This window comes from Peromyscus californicus, unplaced genomic scaffold (assembly GCF_007827085.1).
Source record: "Peromyscus californicus insignis strain IS unplaced genomic scaffold, ASM782708v3 Scaffold_8__1_contigs__length_139910024, whole genome shotgun sequence".
Lineage (NCBI taxonomy): Eukaryota > Metazoa > Chordata > Mammalia > Rodentia > Cricetidae > Peromyscus > Peromyscus californicus.
This window is the reverse complement of record NW_026294606.1, coordinates 93,304,250-93,321,951: the sequence shown is the minus strand read 5'-3', so window position 1 is coordinate 93,321,951 and position 17,702 is coordinate 93,304,250. Positions and strand designations below refer to the sequence as shown.

Sequence of the window (17,702 nt, the reverse complement as noted above, 5' to 3'; positions counted from 1 at the left end):
TTCAAGGTCATTCTCAACTACGTTATGAATTTAAGGCCAGCTTGTTCTACATGAGTCTCTGTCTCCAAAGCAGAGGTGGCAGGGGCATACACATTAGGGGGAAGCGATGGAAATCTAAACAGAGTAGAGATTAGTTCATTTTTGAAAACATAAAGGCAGAACTTAATTGTCCCCTTTAAGGACCCGGCATTCAACGTGTGTGGCACTGAGTGTGAGAATGGCAAATATTTTCTCAGTACTACGTGTAGGGCAACTGAGACTTAACGAACAAGACCTGCTGGCTGACCACGGGCCTACAACACAGACAAGGCCTAAGAATAACAAACATGTATTCCTGGAGATTTATGGGGCACCTTTTCGGAGCCAAGCAGTGTGGTGACATTAACTCAGTGACAGCTCTCTGACATTATGTACACAGACATCTGGGACCAGAAAGACTGGGCAGGGTCACCAGGGTCTATGTCAGCATGAGTGTGCATGATATGGGGAGTGGGCATCTAAGGCCGGGACACCTCGAGTGGTCCTGAGCCAGCCATCAGCTGGCTTGTTCTTTTAAGGTTGTCTGGGCACATGAAAAGCCCTGGGGGCGGGGTGTATAACCCAGCCCCTTCCCCAGTCGGGAGTGAGAGTACTTGACAGTTGCACTACCCCACCTTCTGTACTCATGGCAGACATCACTAATCAAGTGCAGCACACTTGCAGCATCAGTGAGAGTTTTCCCACTCAGTGCTCCAGGTAGTAGGAGCAACTTGGAAACTGTGTTGGAACCATGAATAGATCCTGCCTGCTAGCTTTGGACATAAGCAATTCTGGGGTTTCATTGATAGTCAATTAACATTTCATAAGGGTTCTTTGGGGCAGGGGGCTTAAAGGGATAAAGTCACCAGTCTGGCCTCCAAGGACTCAGCCATGTGCTGTTAGCCTTGTACTTGGTTCATCTCATGGGCTTTCAGGAGTGGCCATGGGATAATGTTTTCAGTACAAACAAGAAATAACTCCAGGGCAAATGCATAATTTACATCGTCTGCTGGCCTGGCCTTTGAGGGATGCCTCCTCAGCCACCACAGGCATTGGGTACATTAAGTATTTGGGCCACACTTGACTCTTGGTGCATCTTGGCTGTACACAGGTTGACAGGAAGCACAGACAGGAACCTAGGGAAGAGCAGGAGCTGTGGAGCTGTGGCTTGGAGTCCCATGACCTCAGGGAAGCAGTGTCTGTAGACTCCTGTAATCCTAGAGATGGAGTGGCTAGAGGTGGATTCCCCCACCCCCATTCCACAGGGCCCTTCAGGATGGCCCAGATTGGCTTGACAGGCTGAGGCCACACAGCTTTTCTGTCACCTTTTGTAAGAGAATGAAGCACCACGGGCACCTTATTCAATAAGAAGGCAAGATAAAGTATCTCAAAGTCTCCCTGCAGGACTCCATTCCTAGCTCAATGTTGTATGTGTGCATGCCCACAGTCTGCACACGTGCGTGTGTGTGCATGAGTGTGTGTGGGTGCACAATTCTTAAGCCCCTCCCTGGGTTCTGTTCTTTCCCTGTGTAAACAAATGACCTTAAAGAGCACGCTGTAAGGAAAGCTACACCCCTACTCCTGTGCTGGGGATTGAATCCAGGGCTCAACTCCTGAGCCTACAAGTTGATTTTTTTTTTCAGTAGGTCCCATTGAGCAGGGGAGGATGAGTTGGGTGACACCAAGTGTCACCCATGAGGCATCTTGCTGGCCAAATACATCATTTTTCCCAGAGCTGGCGCAAGAGTGTGTGTGTCTTCCTCTCACTGACCAGGCTATACACCTGTGGCAGAGCGGTGTGGGCTGGTACCTGTCAACCTCACCATCCCGTCCCTAGCTGAGCATGGGACAGAGCACAGACGGACAGTAAGGCCTGAAAGGCTTTTCCCAAAAGTGCCGCCCTCTTCCTTCATTATCCAATTCTCTAGACAAATCCAGGACTCACCAAGCCCCTGGGCCACTCCAGGTACTTGGCTTGTACCTCCTGGTCGGGCTTGCTCTGCCCACACCTGCTGATGTCACCCTCACATTGTGCCGCTCAGCTAGAGAAGGAAGAATCCCTTTGTCCTTGGCCAGGGCCCGTAATTAAGCAGCCTCAAGTGCAGTCGCAGATGGACGCCTGTGGCTCTAGATGCAGCTGTCCCCCAGGGTGGGAGCACTGCCTTTTTTTAAGTGCCCATCTTCCTCCTCATCACTGCAGCCTCCCCCCTCCCCCTCCTTCAGTGACGCAACCACACTGCCCTTCCCTGGCTGTGTTCTTGCACACTGGCTGCCTCCTGCGCGCCCACGCCTAACACCCACATCTCCTTCCAGCTCCCGGTCACCACAAGCGCATCCTCGTTTGTGCATAGTCCTTACTGTGGTCTCACTGTGGCCCAGGCTGGTCTCAGACTCAGGAACTTCCTGCCTCTCAAGAGCTAGGATCCTAGGCGTGTGCCATCATCCCTGGCTCTCTCTGTGCCTATGAAGGTTGTGGTCTTCAGACGCTCTTTGCTCTGGACACCAGGGTTGTCTGGGAAGCCCCTGAGGGACTGTGCCTGGACTCATCCCCACTCTGAAGCCAGCTTCCCCTATCACACCTCCACTCAGGAGGAAGCTGGTGTCTCCTCACTGCCTGTGATAGGGTATGTGGAGCTACACTCCCCCAGAGCCACCTTCTATTCCCAGCCCCAGGAGATGACTATCGCTTCTCACTATTAATCTATATTGGAGTCTCTCTGACTGCCCAGTGCTTCGGACACCAGCTCAGAGGTTCAGGTGGCTACCTCAAAAGAACTTGCAGTTTCCCAGGGCAACCAGAGGCCAGGCAGGACGTCTGCCACTCAAGAACCTGTGGAGGATAGACCTGGACTTGATGACCTCTGCCTGCCCAGCAGAGCCATGGGGTGGGAACATGCAGCATGCACCAGGACCCCTCCTGACCATGGGAGTGCAAGTGTGATTGTCTCCCTTTCCCATCTCCTGCTGGCTGTGCCTCAGTAATTCTGCCTTTGCTGTCCCTGCAGGACTTCGGGAAGTGCCCAAGGCTGAGGCTCTTCACCCAGGAGTACATCCTCGCCCTGAATGAGCTCAATGCAGGCATGGAGGTGGTAAAGAAGTTCATTCAAAGGTGTGTCTCACCCACCCACCCACCTTCTCTTCCCCGTCTCTCCCTGTCCCAGACGACCTGGCTTATGATACATTGGGAAGAACTGTCTCGCCTTGTAGGAGGCACTTCATTGGACTCTCCCAGCCCTGCATGGTCCCAGATACTTGCTTGTTGTGTGACAATGAGCCTGTCACTCTGCCTCTGTGATCCTGGGAGGTTGTTGCGCAAATAAATACCACATGAGGAAAGCCCTTAGCCTCCTGGAGGAGATCTCCTGAATCATGTTCTTGTCTCTGTCTGTCCCCGTCCCGCCCCCCCTTGCCCGGGGGCAGGGGGAGCTGTGAACAAGGACCAGGGACAAGAACAGCACTGCCTTCTCACCTTGGCCTGTACTCTGTGAGGTTTCCTTTAAAAAAGTTCTCATGCCTCAGTTTCCCCGTCTATGAAATGAGGTCCCCAATACCCATGGTATTCAGTGACAATCCCAGTGAGCTGAAATGTACTAAGTTGTCCTGTGGTTGTTTTTTTTTTGTTGTTTTTTTTTTTTTCAGTTTTTTGAGACAGGGTTTCTCTGTGTAGTTTTGGCACTTTTCCTGGAACTTTGTAGCTCAGGCTGGCCTCGAACTCACAGAGATCCGCCTGGCTCTGCTTCCCAAGTGCTGGGATTAAGGGCGTGCGCCACCACCGCCCAGCTGTCCTGTGTTTTAAGAAAACCTGGGTGCTGGGAGTGTGGCCCAGTAGGCAGATTGCCTAACATACTTGAAGTCTGTGGTTCCAGCACTTGGTAAGTGGAGGCAGGAGGATCAGAGGTCCAGAAGTCCAGAGCCAGCTTTGGCTACATAGCAAGTTCAAATCCAGCAGGTGCTACAAGAGACCCTGTTTGCAAAAGAAGAAAGAAAGAACAAGAGCCTATTGATCCAGTGATGAAACTGGGGGTTGTGGCCTGTGCCCACTGCAGTTTCACAGTGTATTCCCACACTCAAGCAGGTTGTTCTTCTGCGGGGCCTGCTATTAACAGGGTCCCCTCTAAAGGGACAGGGCAGGCCTGTCTCAGTGACAGCTGTGATGACAGTTTCCTAGAGAGGTTGCATACGTCATCCTGAGCACACAGGCCAGCCCATTTTACAGATAAAGGCCATGTCACAGAGACCCCCATAACAGACAATAGACGGTAACATGTATTATGAACTCAGTGATGTTGGAGGGGCCGTGCTCAGCTAAGGTGACCTGAATGACGTGGGGTGGTTTTTTGTTGTTGTTGTCGTTGTCATTGTTTTGGGGTGGTTGTTTTTTGTGGCGGGGTTTCTCTGTATAACAGCCTTGGCTGTCCTGGAACTCTCTCTGTAGACCAGACTGGCCTCAAACTCACAGAGATCTACCTGCCTCTGCCTCCCGAGTGCTGGGATTAAATTCATGCGCCACCACTGCCTGGCTGCATGACTTTTTTTTACAAAGCACACTTTGAGAGTAAAATTGTATCATGAATAGTCATTCCAGAAACACCTGTACAAATGGGACTGTCCTGGGATAGAGCCACCATATGCTGCATCCTTCTGCAAGTGAAGTTTGATCCTCTGTCACCATGGAGGAGGGGCTGTCTCTCTTCACACAGCTCAAGGTGTAGGGAGAGATTCTAAGCAGCTGGCCAGGCCACTCAACTGACACCCCAGCTCTGCCCGAGTCACCAGCCACATGGCACAGGCTCCCCACCTGTCCTCAACAGGGCTGGCAGAGTAGGTGGTCTCACGCCTGGGCAGTACCTCAGCACCTCAACTCCACCTCAGGCTAACAGCTGCTCCACAGCCTCGTCACCTTCCCTCTGCTCTCTTCCAGCATGCATGGCCCCACAGGGCACTGCCCACATCCCCGGGTCCTACCCAACCTTGTGGCTGTGTGCCTGGCTGCCATCTACTCCTGCTACGAGGAGTTCATCAACAGGTCAGTGCTACTGTGGTGGGTGGGTCTGGGTGGGGGCACAGTGCCACCTTGTCCTGGGCATGTGTTGCCCAGGAGGGTGGCTTGTCACCCCTCTGGTGGGAAGGCGTGGCGTGGCTGTTGCTGCCTTGACCTCATGCTGTTTGCCAAATGCCTCGGCCCCGTTTGTGTGGACCCCGCCCTGGGGTAGGGCTGAGAAGGTGTCAGCAGCTGCAAGGCACCTGGGCTCCAGTTACTGGTATCCTCTGCTGAAGGGCACTCACCATGGGGCAGGGTGACACCCTGAGGGAGTGGGGTGGAGGTGCGTGTGACACTCTAGGCATTGTGGTAAACACTTGTCATTTTAGCACTCTGGAGGCTGAGGCAGGAGGATTACAGGTTTAAGGATACATAGTGAGAACCTGTCTCAAAAAAAGAGAAACAGGGCCGGGCGGCGGTGGCGCACGCCTGTAATCCCAGCACTCGGGAGGCAGAGCCAGGCGGATTTCTGTGAGTTCGAGGCCAGCGTGGTCTACAGAGTGAGATCCAGGACAGGCTCCAAAGCTACAGAGAAACCCTGTCTCAGAAAAAAAAACAAAGAAACAAAAAAAACCACAAAAACAAAACAAAAAAAACTTTAAAAAAGAGAGAAACAGATGCATGTGTGGAGTGTGCACTTGTGTGTACATAGGGGAGGGAGCATTAAGGTGTGTCCCAGCCTTGCCGTTTGGGAACTCGGGGCTTGGTGTGTAGTCTGCACACTTTTTTCACAAGAGCCTGCTGCAGAATAGTGCATTTTTTGGCGTGCTAAGAAGTGACTGCACTGTGCCTGTGAACATTTCCTCTCCTGGGGTCAGTGTTCTTGAGGGACACACCTAGATCTCTGACTACGCCAGAACCTGTCTAGTGGGGAGACAGGCATGCACATGGTAAAACTGGGTAGTGAGGGAGCCAGAAGGGGGTTCCTGGGGGTGCTTGTCTGGGAGAGGAGCTCCGGGAAGAGTTAGAGCCTAGGATTTAGGTAGAGCATGTGACTACTATGGACAGCCGCTGTGTCCCCCAGCTGGGACCCCTGACTCAGGAGACTGGGTATGGCACATTTGTTGTGTCTCTCATCCCTCGCCCCAGTTTTGGTACAGACCCCGTTTGTCCTGGATGAGGCTCTTTAGGGGTGACAGAGGGCCACAGGTGCCATTGATCTGTGAGCAGCTTTCTACAGTAGACTTCTAGGTCATCAGAGGCTGATACGCAGGACATTGTGGAGTCTGCTGCAGCTACCCAGTTTTTCAGCCGAGTCAGCACAACTCCAAGGGGCCCCCACTGTCTAGGCACCGTTAGAGCAGGGGTGGGGGGTTGGGGGGACGGGCAGCATGTACTGAAGTGTTCTCTCAACAGAAAGCTCTAGTGCCTTTGGGGTCACTGGACTTGGACAAATGGAGCTTCTAAAACTAACAGGCAGTGGACAGGAAAGGGGCTGTGACAAATAGGTAGCAGGGCACGAGAGCAGAGGACTGTTGTTCTTGGTTCTGGTCCTGATATATTATTGCCTGAGAGGAGACCTCAGGCAATAATAAACCATTTCCTTGTTTTGGAAAGGGTGGCCAGATCCCAGGGGTCAGCTCAAAGGCCATGGCTGCCCCTTCTCATAAGAATACCAGCTCCCAGCTGGGCGGTGGTGGTGGCGCACGCCTTTAATCCCAGCACTTAGGAGGCAGAGCCTGGCAGATCTCTGTGAGTTCGAGGCCAGCCTGGTCTACAGAGCGAGATCCAGGACAGACACCGAAACTACACAGAGAAACCCTGTCTCGAGAAAAAAAAAAAGAATACCAGCTCCAGTTTGCCTTGGGCTGTACATCCCTTCCCATCCCACCGTTGGTGGTGACGTCACCTCGGCAGCCAGGGATCGTGTGAGGTGGGATTTACACCAGGGCAGTCGGCCGATGCTGCAGATCGGGGCACCTTCGTCCTGGAGAAGTGGCTGTTAGTCTTTTGCCAGCACAAGACAGGGTCTGTACAGCTTAGAAAAGAGAAAGGAGGAGAGGATACCCAGGCCCCCACCGCCATTGTGGATTAATTGGCGTGGTCTTGGTAGTGTTTGTTTGGACTCTGCTGGCCAGAGCTAAGAACTCTTGCCAGGAGGATCCTTTAGGGAGGTGCTATTGAAGACAAGACCTCCAGACTGGTAGAGAGGCAAGAAACAGGAAGAGGAGCATCCAGGCAGAGGGAACGGCATATGCAAAGGCCTAGTGGTGCCAGGGCTTGCCGGCCATCACAGCATTTTTCCATCCGCAGTCCTGAACACCTGCTGCAGAGCCACTCAGCCTGCTGAAATTACGGGCAGACTTTTGGGGGGGGGGCGGGGATTCGGGAGCCTGCTTGCTTAAATGGCCCATGGTCTACTCATAGACAGAGGGTCCCTGCAGAGGAGGAGCCCCTGGTCTTGGTGTGTCTAAGACCAGTGACAGAGAAGCTGAAGATGAAGGGACTCCCCTGAGATGGTGTTGATAGCAGGTGGAGCTCACTCAGCAAATAAAAGTGCTGGCTGTCCAAGTGTGAGGGCCAGAGTTCAGATCCCCAGAGCCCACAGAGAAGAAGCTTTTATGAGTGGGCGTGGCAGCCACTTGTAATCCCTAGCAATGTGATGGATCCCCAGAGCAAGCTGGCTAGCTCGGCTAGGGAAATCGGCAAGTTCTGGGTTCCAATGAGAAACTGACTCTACTTCAGTCAAGGGAGACACCCCGCATCGACCTCTGGCCACTACACGTACCCACACATACATGGCACCCACACACATGCAAACAGACATACCCGCACTACACCACACACACTCATACACACACTAATAACATGAACGAAAAATTGAGGTTCGGCGTGTGGGTGCGGGGCCCAAAGTTTGCCACTGACAGGCGGCAGATGCTGAGCCAGAGGCCACACTTAAGAGGAGGCTGGCCTGGGTTACGTTTTCTGAGAACATGGGTGAGTCAACAGAAGGTTTAAGTAGAGGAGGGATGTCATGGGATTGCTCTTCCAGCACTACCCCCCCCTACCGCTGCTGGGTGAGAGAGAGATAGACTGCAGGGCCTCAGTCATGAGGGACTGTCACAACGAAGGCGTGAGGGGGATGATACGATAGGTTGTCCTTCCTCCCACACAGGCTGGCCTTGGCTCCCAGTGGGGTCCAGCTGAGCCTCTGGGAGCCCTCGAGAGTTGGGGGGTCCCAGCTGCTGGCATGACTCCCCCCTCCTCTAGGCCTGGTTCTGCCAAGTTGTTTCCTTTTGGCCCATTGGCCAGTCCCTCCCAGTGTCCTCCAGGCCTCTGCTCCACTCCCGGTGAGCACACGATGTTCCCACACTCGAAAGAACAGACAGCCTGACCCAGGTTAGCGTGGCTGTCTGGAAAATCACCGCACAGAGCCAAGAGGCCTTGAAAAATCCACTCCTCGACCCCAGCAGAGGCAAACAGAGGGAGCTGGAGTGCTGAGCACGAGGCGGGGGGCAGGGGGGAGCAAATGAGGTCTGAGCCCACGGAGATCCACAGGCCCCACCTCACAGACAACATGTGGCTTCCGCCCACTGTGGAGTTCACAGGTTTAGAGAAGCCAGTGATTGCTTTCCCCCAGCAAAGCCAGAATGTGTTTATTGAGCGCCCTCAGTGGGCTGCGCTCAGCCCTGGCTCACGGCAGGTGCAAAATGGATTCAGGCCTTGCCTGAGCCTGTTCTCAAGTTCTGCACATGGCCCCGGAGCTGCCACGTGGAACGCCAGTGCGAGGCCGAGTCCTGTACACCAGAGCACGTGCTTGCTTCTCTTTGGGAACACAGCACACGTGTGACAGGTTCGAGAGGGACCTAAGCAAGAAAAGTAGCTCTTCCTTTTTCTTTATTTCTTTTTTGTAAGTGCTTTATTTTTCTTTTTTGCATTTGATTATTTATTTGCTTATTTATTTTTTATTGTGGGAAGGCTTGTGTGGCCAGAGAATGACTTAAAAGAGTCATTCTGACCTTTCACCATGTAGGGCCTAAGTAAGGCTCAAACTCGGGTTGTCAGGCTTAGGTACAAGCCCCCCTCCCGGCTGAACCATCTTGCCCGTCCAGTGAGCAACTGTTTGTAGCCATCCCCGGTGCTGTGCTCAGTCATGTGGAAGCCCTGACATTTGCTTGTATCAGGCCTCCCTAGGGCTGAGCTCCTTGAATGTGGGGGTGTTTCAGAAGTTCCCTGGTTCAGGGGAAGGTCGCAGTGACTGTCGCAGCGAGGGCTGGTGTTGGTACGGGTGCACCCGTACTAAGTGGCTGTACTGAGTGGCTGTCACAGCGAGGGGTGGCGTTGGTTCAGGTGCACCAGTACTCAGTGGCTGTCACAGCGAGGGGTGGCGTTGGTACGGGTGCACCAGTACTCAGTGGCTGTCACAGCGAGGGGTGGCGTTGGTTCAGGTGCACCAGTACTCAGTGGCTGTCACAGCGAGGGGTGGCGTTGGTTCAGGTGTACCAGTACTCAGTGGCTGTCACAGCGAGGGGTGGCGTTGGTTCAGGTGCACCAGTACTCAGTGGCTGTCACAGCGAGGGGTGGCGTTGGTTCAGGAGGTGTACATGTACTCAGTGGCTGTCACAGCGAGGGGTGGCGTTGGTTCAGGTGCACCAGTACTCAGTGGCTGTCACAGCGAGGGGTGGCGTTGGTTCAGGTGCACCAGTACTCAGTGGCTGTCACAGCGAGGGGTGGCGTTGGTACGGGTGCACCAGTACTCAGTGGCTGTCACAGCGAGGGGTGGCGTTGGTTCAGGAGGTGTACATGTACTCAGTGGCTGTCACAGCGAGGGGTGGCGTTGGTTCAGGAGGTGGACATGTACTCAGTGGCTGTCACAGCGAGGGGTGGCGTTGGTTCAGGAGGTGGACATGTACTCAGTGGCTGTCACAGCGAGGGGTGGCGTTGGTTCAGGAGGTGGACATGTACTAAGTGGCTGTCACAGAGGGGAATGTTCACTTGTTCAGCAGGTGTGGTTGAGTGCCCGCTGTGCTAAGCTGTGGTGGGTTAAGGAGACAGGCAGACTGGTACACCCCAAGCCGGGACTCCACTTCTTGGTTCCTAATGGACTTCCTCACAGCTCCACTTCCTTGTGGCCCCGTTACAGGGATGTTAGGGGAACCCTCAGCTCCCCAGAGCTGATGCATGAATGCTCAGGAAATCTGGGCCTCCGGTGGCCTTTTGTTTTCAGTTTCCATTTCTGAGACCGGGACTCACTCTTTCTTTAGCCCAGGCTAGCCTTAAACTTTGAGGCATCTTCCTGCCTCAGCATCCCAAGTGTAGAGATTTATTAATCTCTGCTCAGTGCTGGGCATTCTGGTTGCCAAGGCTGACCCCCTGCCCACACTTGCTGTTTTTCTTCCCCCTCTCCAGCCGCGACAACTCCCCCAGTCTGAAGGAGATTCGGAACGGCTGCCAGCAGCCCTGTGACCGGAAGCCCACCTTACCTCTGCGCCTGCTGCACCCCAGCCCAGACCTGGTGTCTCAGGAAGCCACGCTGTCTGAGCCACGGCTCAAGTCGGTGGTCGTGGCCTCCAGCGAGGTCCACGTGGAGGTGGAGCGCACCAGCACTGCCAAGCCGGCACTGACGGCCAGCACGGGCAACGACAGTGAGCCGAACCTCATCGACTGCCTCATGGTGAGCCCAGCCTGCGGCACCATGAGCATCGAGCTGGGCCCCCAGGCCGGCCGCACACTCGGCTGCCACGTGGAGATCCTCAAGCTGCTGTGAGTACCCTGGAACTCGCTACGAGGAGGGCAGGGGTTGGGAGGCCAGTCCTGCTGCCAGCCTGAGTCCTACAGGGGTGGGTGTGACTGAGGAGCCTGTGTGTATGCACACTCGAGTTAGGTGTGCAGAGGCAAGTGTGTCCCAAGGCTAAGGCAGGAGGAGGATGGCTGCAAGTTTAAGGGCAGCTTGGGTTAGTTATATAGTGAGTACCAGGTCAGCATGAGCTACTGAGCAGGACCCTGTCTCAAAAACAAACAAACAAACAAACAAGTATGCCTGTGAGTGGGGGAGGGGACCTCCAGCACCCTGTGGTGTCACCAGCCATTTAGCATTTGTTTATTCTCAGTCTTAGTCACACTGAGTTGTGTTAGGATTCAGAGGGTAGAGGTGAGTTTCCAGCCACCTGACTCGTCAACCAGAATGGGGATGGGGTGGGGGCACGTTGGGGTATTTTGTGTTCCCGGAGGGGTACTGTGGTGTCTAAAGCTGAATGTGTGCACACGTGTGTGGCTATGCACGGTTAGACCATGGGCTCCTGTGGTTGAGGGAGAATATGGAGGCAGCCATCACCTGTCCCTTCTTGCTGTTGTCCTTGAGAGCACTAAGGGGCCTGCTGAAATGAGTGCCAGCCTCTCTGTGTCCCCTCAACTGAGGCCAAGGGAGGGTACAACCCAATTTATTGATCCTACAGCCAAAGGAATTCAGAATCCGTTCAGAGCCCCGAGAACTGGAGCTCAGATCCAGGTTTCCGTGAGGCAGAGGAATCTCGTTTCTTTCCTGGCCACGGCACCCCGAGCCTCCCCAGCCCCTTGGCTATGGGCTCCTCTCTGAGCCACACTCGTGGCAGCAGCCTTCCAGGCCAGAGCTGGCTGCCTTGGACTGTCTCCCATGGGCCCCTGGCCTCTTGCCGTCTGGGTCCTTTCTCCTGGGAACACGCAGGACTGAGAGGCGTCACACCACTCCTTCACAAATGTTCCTGAACGAGTGTCCTGTTCCACCTGAGCTAGAAGTCCTGCTTGCTGCAGCTCCAGGGCATGGGTCGGGGGTCAGGGGCCATGCCTGGTCCTGGAATAGTCTGATAAAGCCAGGCAGGGTCACACTAGAGTGAGACCAAGTTTCTAAACTCTTTCTCAAACCAAGCTGGCTCTTAGATCTGTGGTCCTCAGGCCCTCAGACTCCCTGGATCTCAATAATCGCCTGCAGTTCAGAGGCTCCCGAGTTCAGAGGAAAGCAGATTTAGGTCATACGGAGCTGGGTGCATGTTCCCGGGTGCCACTTACTAATCTGTGACATAATTCGGTCATATGACCTCTCTGAGTTTAGCCCTACAGCCAGGCCTTGGTGACATAGTGTGAGGATGGGATGTTGTACCCGTTTCTCAAAACCCCCAGAGACCACCAAGGAGCCGGTTTCCGATGCAAGCATTTAAGGGTCCTTTTATTGTCAGGTTCAACCTGGGGCCACTGCACAGCAGATGGAAGGAAATGTGGTGGCGGCCACGAGCCCAGGTGTACAGAGTTTTTATAGGGAAAAACCACAAGCCAGGAATTGGCAACTTGGGATTGGGTAGAAGGGATATAGGGCAAGGTGATTTTTTTGAAGCTATTGGTCTAGACTTTCAGCTCAAAGCCACATTTGAAACTATTGGATTGTACTTTTGGCGGGGAACCACAACCTGCTGAACAGGATTATCTGGACTGCTCAGCAGGATTATCTAGATATCTTCAAGGGCCATAAACCGAAGGCAGACTGTCTGCAGGAGCATACTGCTCTGTATCTGTTCTAGTCGTCATGGCACATTCCTGGGGTCCTTCCTGGAACTGAGTACAGCAGGTGGTCTAAGATGGCCCTATCCTAAGATGGGGCCTGTATTGCCTTCAATAGGAGGTGCCAGCTGCAGCCCCAGCCCAGAGCAGACATCAGCACACATAAATGGGCACCCAGAGTTGGGGAGTCACCACAACTGGTGATTGTAGTGTAGTGGTGTTTTCTGTCCTAGAGTCAGGGGAAGGCACGTTTCTAATTTCTTGACAACTTAGGAAAAGAACACTGTGGCGTTCAGCAAGAAGCTTTATCTGTGGAGTGACCTGAGACAGTTCTCCTGGCTCCCCTAGGCCTCAGCTTCCTTGTCTTGCCTGCTTCGCGGGGGGCTGCTATGAGATTTCAGTAACGGGATGTTTTCCCCGTTGTCCCGTGGTTCTTGGTGAGAGTGAACATTTGGTAGTACAATTCAGATGAGAGCTAAGGAAGAGAAGATAGAGCGAGGCCTGGTGGCGCACCCCTTTAGTCCCGGTGCTCGGGAGGCAGAGGCAGGCTGATCTCTGTGAGTTCTAGGCCAGCCTGGTCTACATAATGAGTTCTAGAACAGCCAGGGCTACATAAACAGACCTTGTCTCAAAACAAAAAACAATAAAAGAAGAAGAGAAGGTGGTGTGTGGAATTGAGGTGGCGCTTCACAGGGCATTGTGAGGGTGAGGAAAGCCACACTCAGAACTCTGGGCATGCCACTGGCCACAGGGAATATGGGTTAGTGTGGCCATCCAGGTAGTGCATTGTTCTTGTCTGTTGCCACAAGCTCCCCGTGGCAGACTCTTGCATCACTGGAATGTGACACCTGTGAAGAATCATTGAAAGCCTCCCCAGGAGACATTTGAGAAGGGACCATACTTCAAAGACACATCAGGATTGATCTGCTTTGGGTCAGCCTAAAGTAGGCTGGGTTGGCCAAGCCCGGGTACAGTGGCCTGGGGTCTTCAGTAAGGAGAGCTCAGAGCTTTTTTAGGGTCCCCATCCACCCATCCATCCATTCACATAAGCATTCCTCCATATATTCTTTAAGCATGTGCTGCACATCTATGCTAAGCCGGGGTCTGTGCTTGAAGACACAGGACTCATCTGTTTCCTCCGCCCTATCTCTCGGAGTGTGAGGAGCACCAGGTGCCCAAAGGAATGACATCAAGATCAGGGTGTGGTGTGGTCGAGTATAGGAAACCCATGGACTCTGTTGGGACCATGGCAGTGGGACACACTTCCATCCAGGAAGAGAGAGCGGCTGAGGTGGAGGAGGGATGATGTCCCTGCTTCAGAGGTCCCCAGGATCCCCACGTCCACTCCTTCAGCCCCATTCTGAATGAAGTGTGTAAATCTCCTTTGAGTTCACTAACAGCCTTTCTGCACAGAACAGATCTTATTGTGTTTATATGTGTGTGTCGTATGTGTGTGTGGTATGTACATGCACGTCGTGTGCACTTGTGAAGGCAAGAGGACAACATCGGGCATCCTCCTGTCTCCGTCGACCTTGTTCCCTGAGACAGGGTCTCTTTAAATCTGGAGTTAGGCTGTCAGTCAGCAAGCCCCCGTGACCCTGCCCACCTCAGCACTAGGGTTACAGGCATGTGCTGTTTACATGGGTGCTGGGGTTTTGAACTCAGGGACTCACGCTTATACAGCAAACACCTTTACCTACCTCGCCATCTCCCCAAGCTTGAAAAAAGACCCCAACAAGTGTAGCCTTCTTCTTCAGGTATGAGCTGGTCGTCTTCTTGTGAGGCACTGCACTGCCTAGTGGGCAGAAGATAGATAGGAGCCAGGATCCTGGGTTCAAGGCTCAGCTCTGACCTGAGACCAAAGCTGAGATACCTACATTCCAGCGTTTGTGTTTATAAAGCAGTGACAGTGAGTGACACCCACCTAACCAGGAAGATTCTCAGGAGGGCCTTGGAAGAAAGCACAGGGCACACAGTGAACACTACATAGGAAGTCACATTTCAATAGGCTGGAGACCATGAGTCAGTTAAGGGTGAAGGGGATCTCATCGTGGGAAGGCGAGCTAGCTGCGTACATGATGATGATGCTCTCCCCCACCTAGGAAGGAACCAAGGAGAACAGGCACTTCTAGAATGTGTCCCTGAGGCCTCTGAGCTCTGAGACCCTCGGTTGGCGCCGTCCACAGGTGTGCCAGCCTCCAGCACACAAGTGCAGCAGGCCATCACGCCCCTCACCTCCTGCTGCCGAACCCAGACATCCCGTCCCTCCCTCTCTTCCTCCTCACGTGGGTGTTGCAGATGACGTGACCAAATCTGAGCCCTGTACAGGGCACACAGTGCGTGCCTAGATGTCAGCCATATCACTGTTAAGACTTATCAAGCACCACCAGACCCTTCTGGCAATTCTTTTTCACGTCGTCCATCTGGGCCTTTCCTCAGCGCCTTCCAGGGTGTGATCTGGGTCCTGAGGGCTTTGTCATGGGTTCATTCAGTGGGCGGGAGGGCGGGAGTCGTCCAGAGCCAAGGGTTATCTAAGCTGTTCTTTGTAAGAAGGAAGCATTTGTTCTGGGGCCGAAAAACAGCAGACTGTTTTCTATGGGAAGCCCAGGTAAAGGGACAGAACATACACGGGTGGACAGGATATCAACAACGTTAAAATCAAGAAGGGTTGGCCAGACGTGACTCAGTTGGTAGTGTGCTTGCCCAGCTTTCAGAGTCCTGGTGTCCACTCTTACCACTGCATGAACCATACACAGTAGAGCACGCCTGTGATCCCAGCACTGGACAGGCAGAAGGACCCAGGAATTTAAGGTCATCCTCAGCTACATAGCAAGCTCAGGGCTAGCCTGGGCTACATGAGCTACCTATCTCAAAATCAAAAACCAATAGATTGAATGGGATTGGAAGAACAAGAAGTGAGGAGGAGGGGGGCGGGCAATGTGGGAAACTCATTTATGGAGGTGATGGTAGGAAACCTGAATTCTGAATGTCAAGAGGACCAAGAATAAGGCTTTGAACCCAGGGCCAGCCAGCTATTCAGCTGCTAAAAAGATGAGTGAGTCTTGAGGTTTGCTCTTCAGGTACCTAATTTGTGTGTGTGTGTGTGTGTGTGTGTGTGTGTGTGTGTGTGTGCCACAGCATACATGTGGAGGTCAGGGAACAGTGTGCAGGGGTGGGGGGTGGGCTGGGGGGATTAGTTTCTTCTTCAATCATGTGAATTCTGGGGGCTCAAACTTGAACTCAGGTTGTCAGACTTGAGGACAAAGCACCTTTACCCACAGCCATCTCGCTTGCCTTGAGACCCTATCTAAAAAGAAAGAAGTTTCTGGTAGACAAGGACAGTGCCCTATTCTGTGGTTGGTTGGTTGGTTGGTTGGTTGGTTGGTTGGTTGGTTGGTTGGTTGGTTGGTTTTTCTTGTATCAATCTGTAGGCTTCCCTTTGGGTCTGGTCAGGTGACGATGTGAGGTGCGCTTGTACTACTGCGACACCACCACAGGCCGTGTGGCTGGGACCACAGTGTCTTAGTTATGAGGAGACAGGTGAAGGTGTGTGGCAGGGCTAGCCTGCGCTGGCTCCCTTTCTCTTGAGTCCTTGGGGTCTTTTCTCTGCACATACTTCTCATGTCAGTCAGATTGGGTTGGGTCCAACCTAGTGGCCCTGTGTCTCTCTAAACATCCCATTCTGAGGTCTTAAGGGGCTGGGACATCAACATGGATTTAAGGATTGAAGACCTAGAACAGTCCCTCTCACCCTCAGCCATGGCTCACAAGGGCAGTGAACTGAGCCAGGGAAGTCTCAGTTCTGAGCACGGAAGATAGGCGACCCTGGGGAGCTTGGTAGTTGCCTCTCGGTTATTGTTTGAAAGTCTCGAGTGTTGACTGTCTTGGAACTCACTCTGTAGATCAGGCTGGCCTCGAACTCAACAGAGATCCGCCTGGCTCTGCCTCCTGAGTGCTGGGATTAAAGGTGTGCACCACCACCGCCTGGCTGAAGTGTTCTTTATTAATTCGTGCCGAGCTGTAGACACTGTCTGTGAAGTAGGTAGGGCAGAATCCATGTTGTGTGGTAACACCAGACAACTTCCTACCTTATGGCCCAAGCAGGATTGATTGCATGAGGAGAACCTCTCCCTTCGACCACCCCTCACCAGCTTCCTCTCTCGTTCTAGGTCCGATTATGATGACTGGAGACCATCTCTGGCCAGCTTGCTTCAACCCATTCCATTCCCCAAAGAGTAAGTCCCACTGTGCCCTGTCCAAACGGGAGGAAAGCTGCAGGAGAGGAGGTGGTTGGTGTCAGAGGCTCACAGTGTTACAGTGGGGGGTAGGGGGGGGATGGGGGGGGGTGGGGAGTGGGGGGGGGGGTGGCCGGCCTGGGACCCACAGCCGAGACATGGAGATGTAGCCTGGCTCTCTGGGCCTCTCTGAAAAACCAAGAACGTGGTAGGAACAGTCTCAGGCTTCATGGCAGCCATCTCTGCCAGGCCTAGCCTATAGCTACTTTAACAGTTTTTAATTATGCACCAGGTGAGAACAATAATGCCCTCCGTCCCCGGGGGACATTAAAAATTGACAGTTAATATACTACTACGATAGGCATGGCAGCACATGCCTATAAATCAGTGGTTCTCAAACCTTCCTAATGCTGCCACCCTTTAATACAGTTAGTTTCTCACGTTTGTGGTGACCCCCAACCATAAAATTACTTTTTTTTCATAACTAATTTTGCTACTGTTATGAATCGTAATGTGAATGAATATCTGATGTGCAGGATACCTGATATGGGGCCGTCTGTGAAAGGGTCATTCACCACCACCCCCAATGGGGGGTCGTGACCCATAGATTGAGAACCATTGTTATAATTACAGTTCCAGGCTAGCCTGAGCTACACAGCAAAACCCTGTCCAGAAAATGAAGGGAGGAAAGGCTGGAGAGAGCATCTAGCATGCACAGTGCCCTGGGGTCAATCTCCAGCATCAAAAAAAAAAAGGAAAGAAAATGCATATGGAGAGCCATTTCCGGGCTGTGCAGGGGAAGGCTAGCTGCACTTACTCCGCCTTAATGGCTGTTAGCTCACACCACACTCCGAATATGGCCAGGAATGGACCCTCTGTCTCCTTCTCACCCACCCTCATACTAACATGGAATGCATCATGGGGAACAGTTGTGTGGT

At 53.2% G+C, this 17,702-nt stretch overlaps 1 protein-coding gene across 2 annotated transcripts in view; it reads left to right on the top strand.

The window, feature by feature from the left end:
- The window catches only part of Cmip (c-Maf inducing protein), a 200,765-nt gene that overhangs the window by 168,281 nt on the left and 14,782 nt on the right, over positions 1–17,702 (top strand). For both annotated transcript variants that reach the window (XM_052729705.1, XM_052729706.1), the window contains 4 exons: positions 3,024–3,127; positions 4,940–5,044; positions 10,409–10,762; positions 16,699–16,764. In XM_052729705.1, coding sequence (XP_052585665.1) covers positions 3,024–3,127; positions 4,940–5,044; positions 10,409–10,762; positions 16,699–16,764 — 629 coding nt within the window. The remainder of the gene's footprint in view (positions 1–3,023; positions 3,128–4,939; positions 5,045–10,408; positions 10,763–16,698; positions 16,765–17,702) is intronic.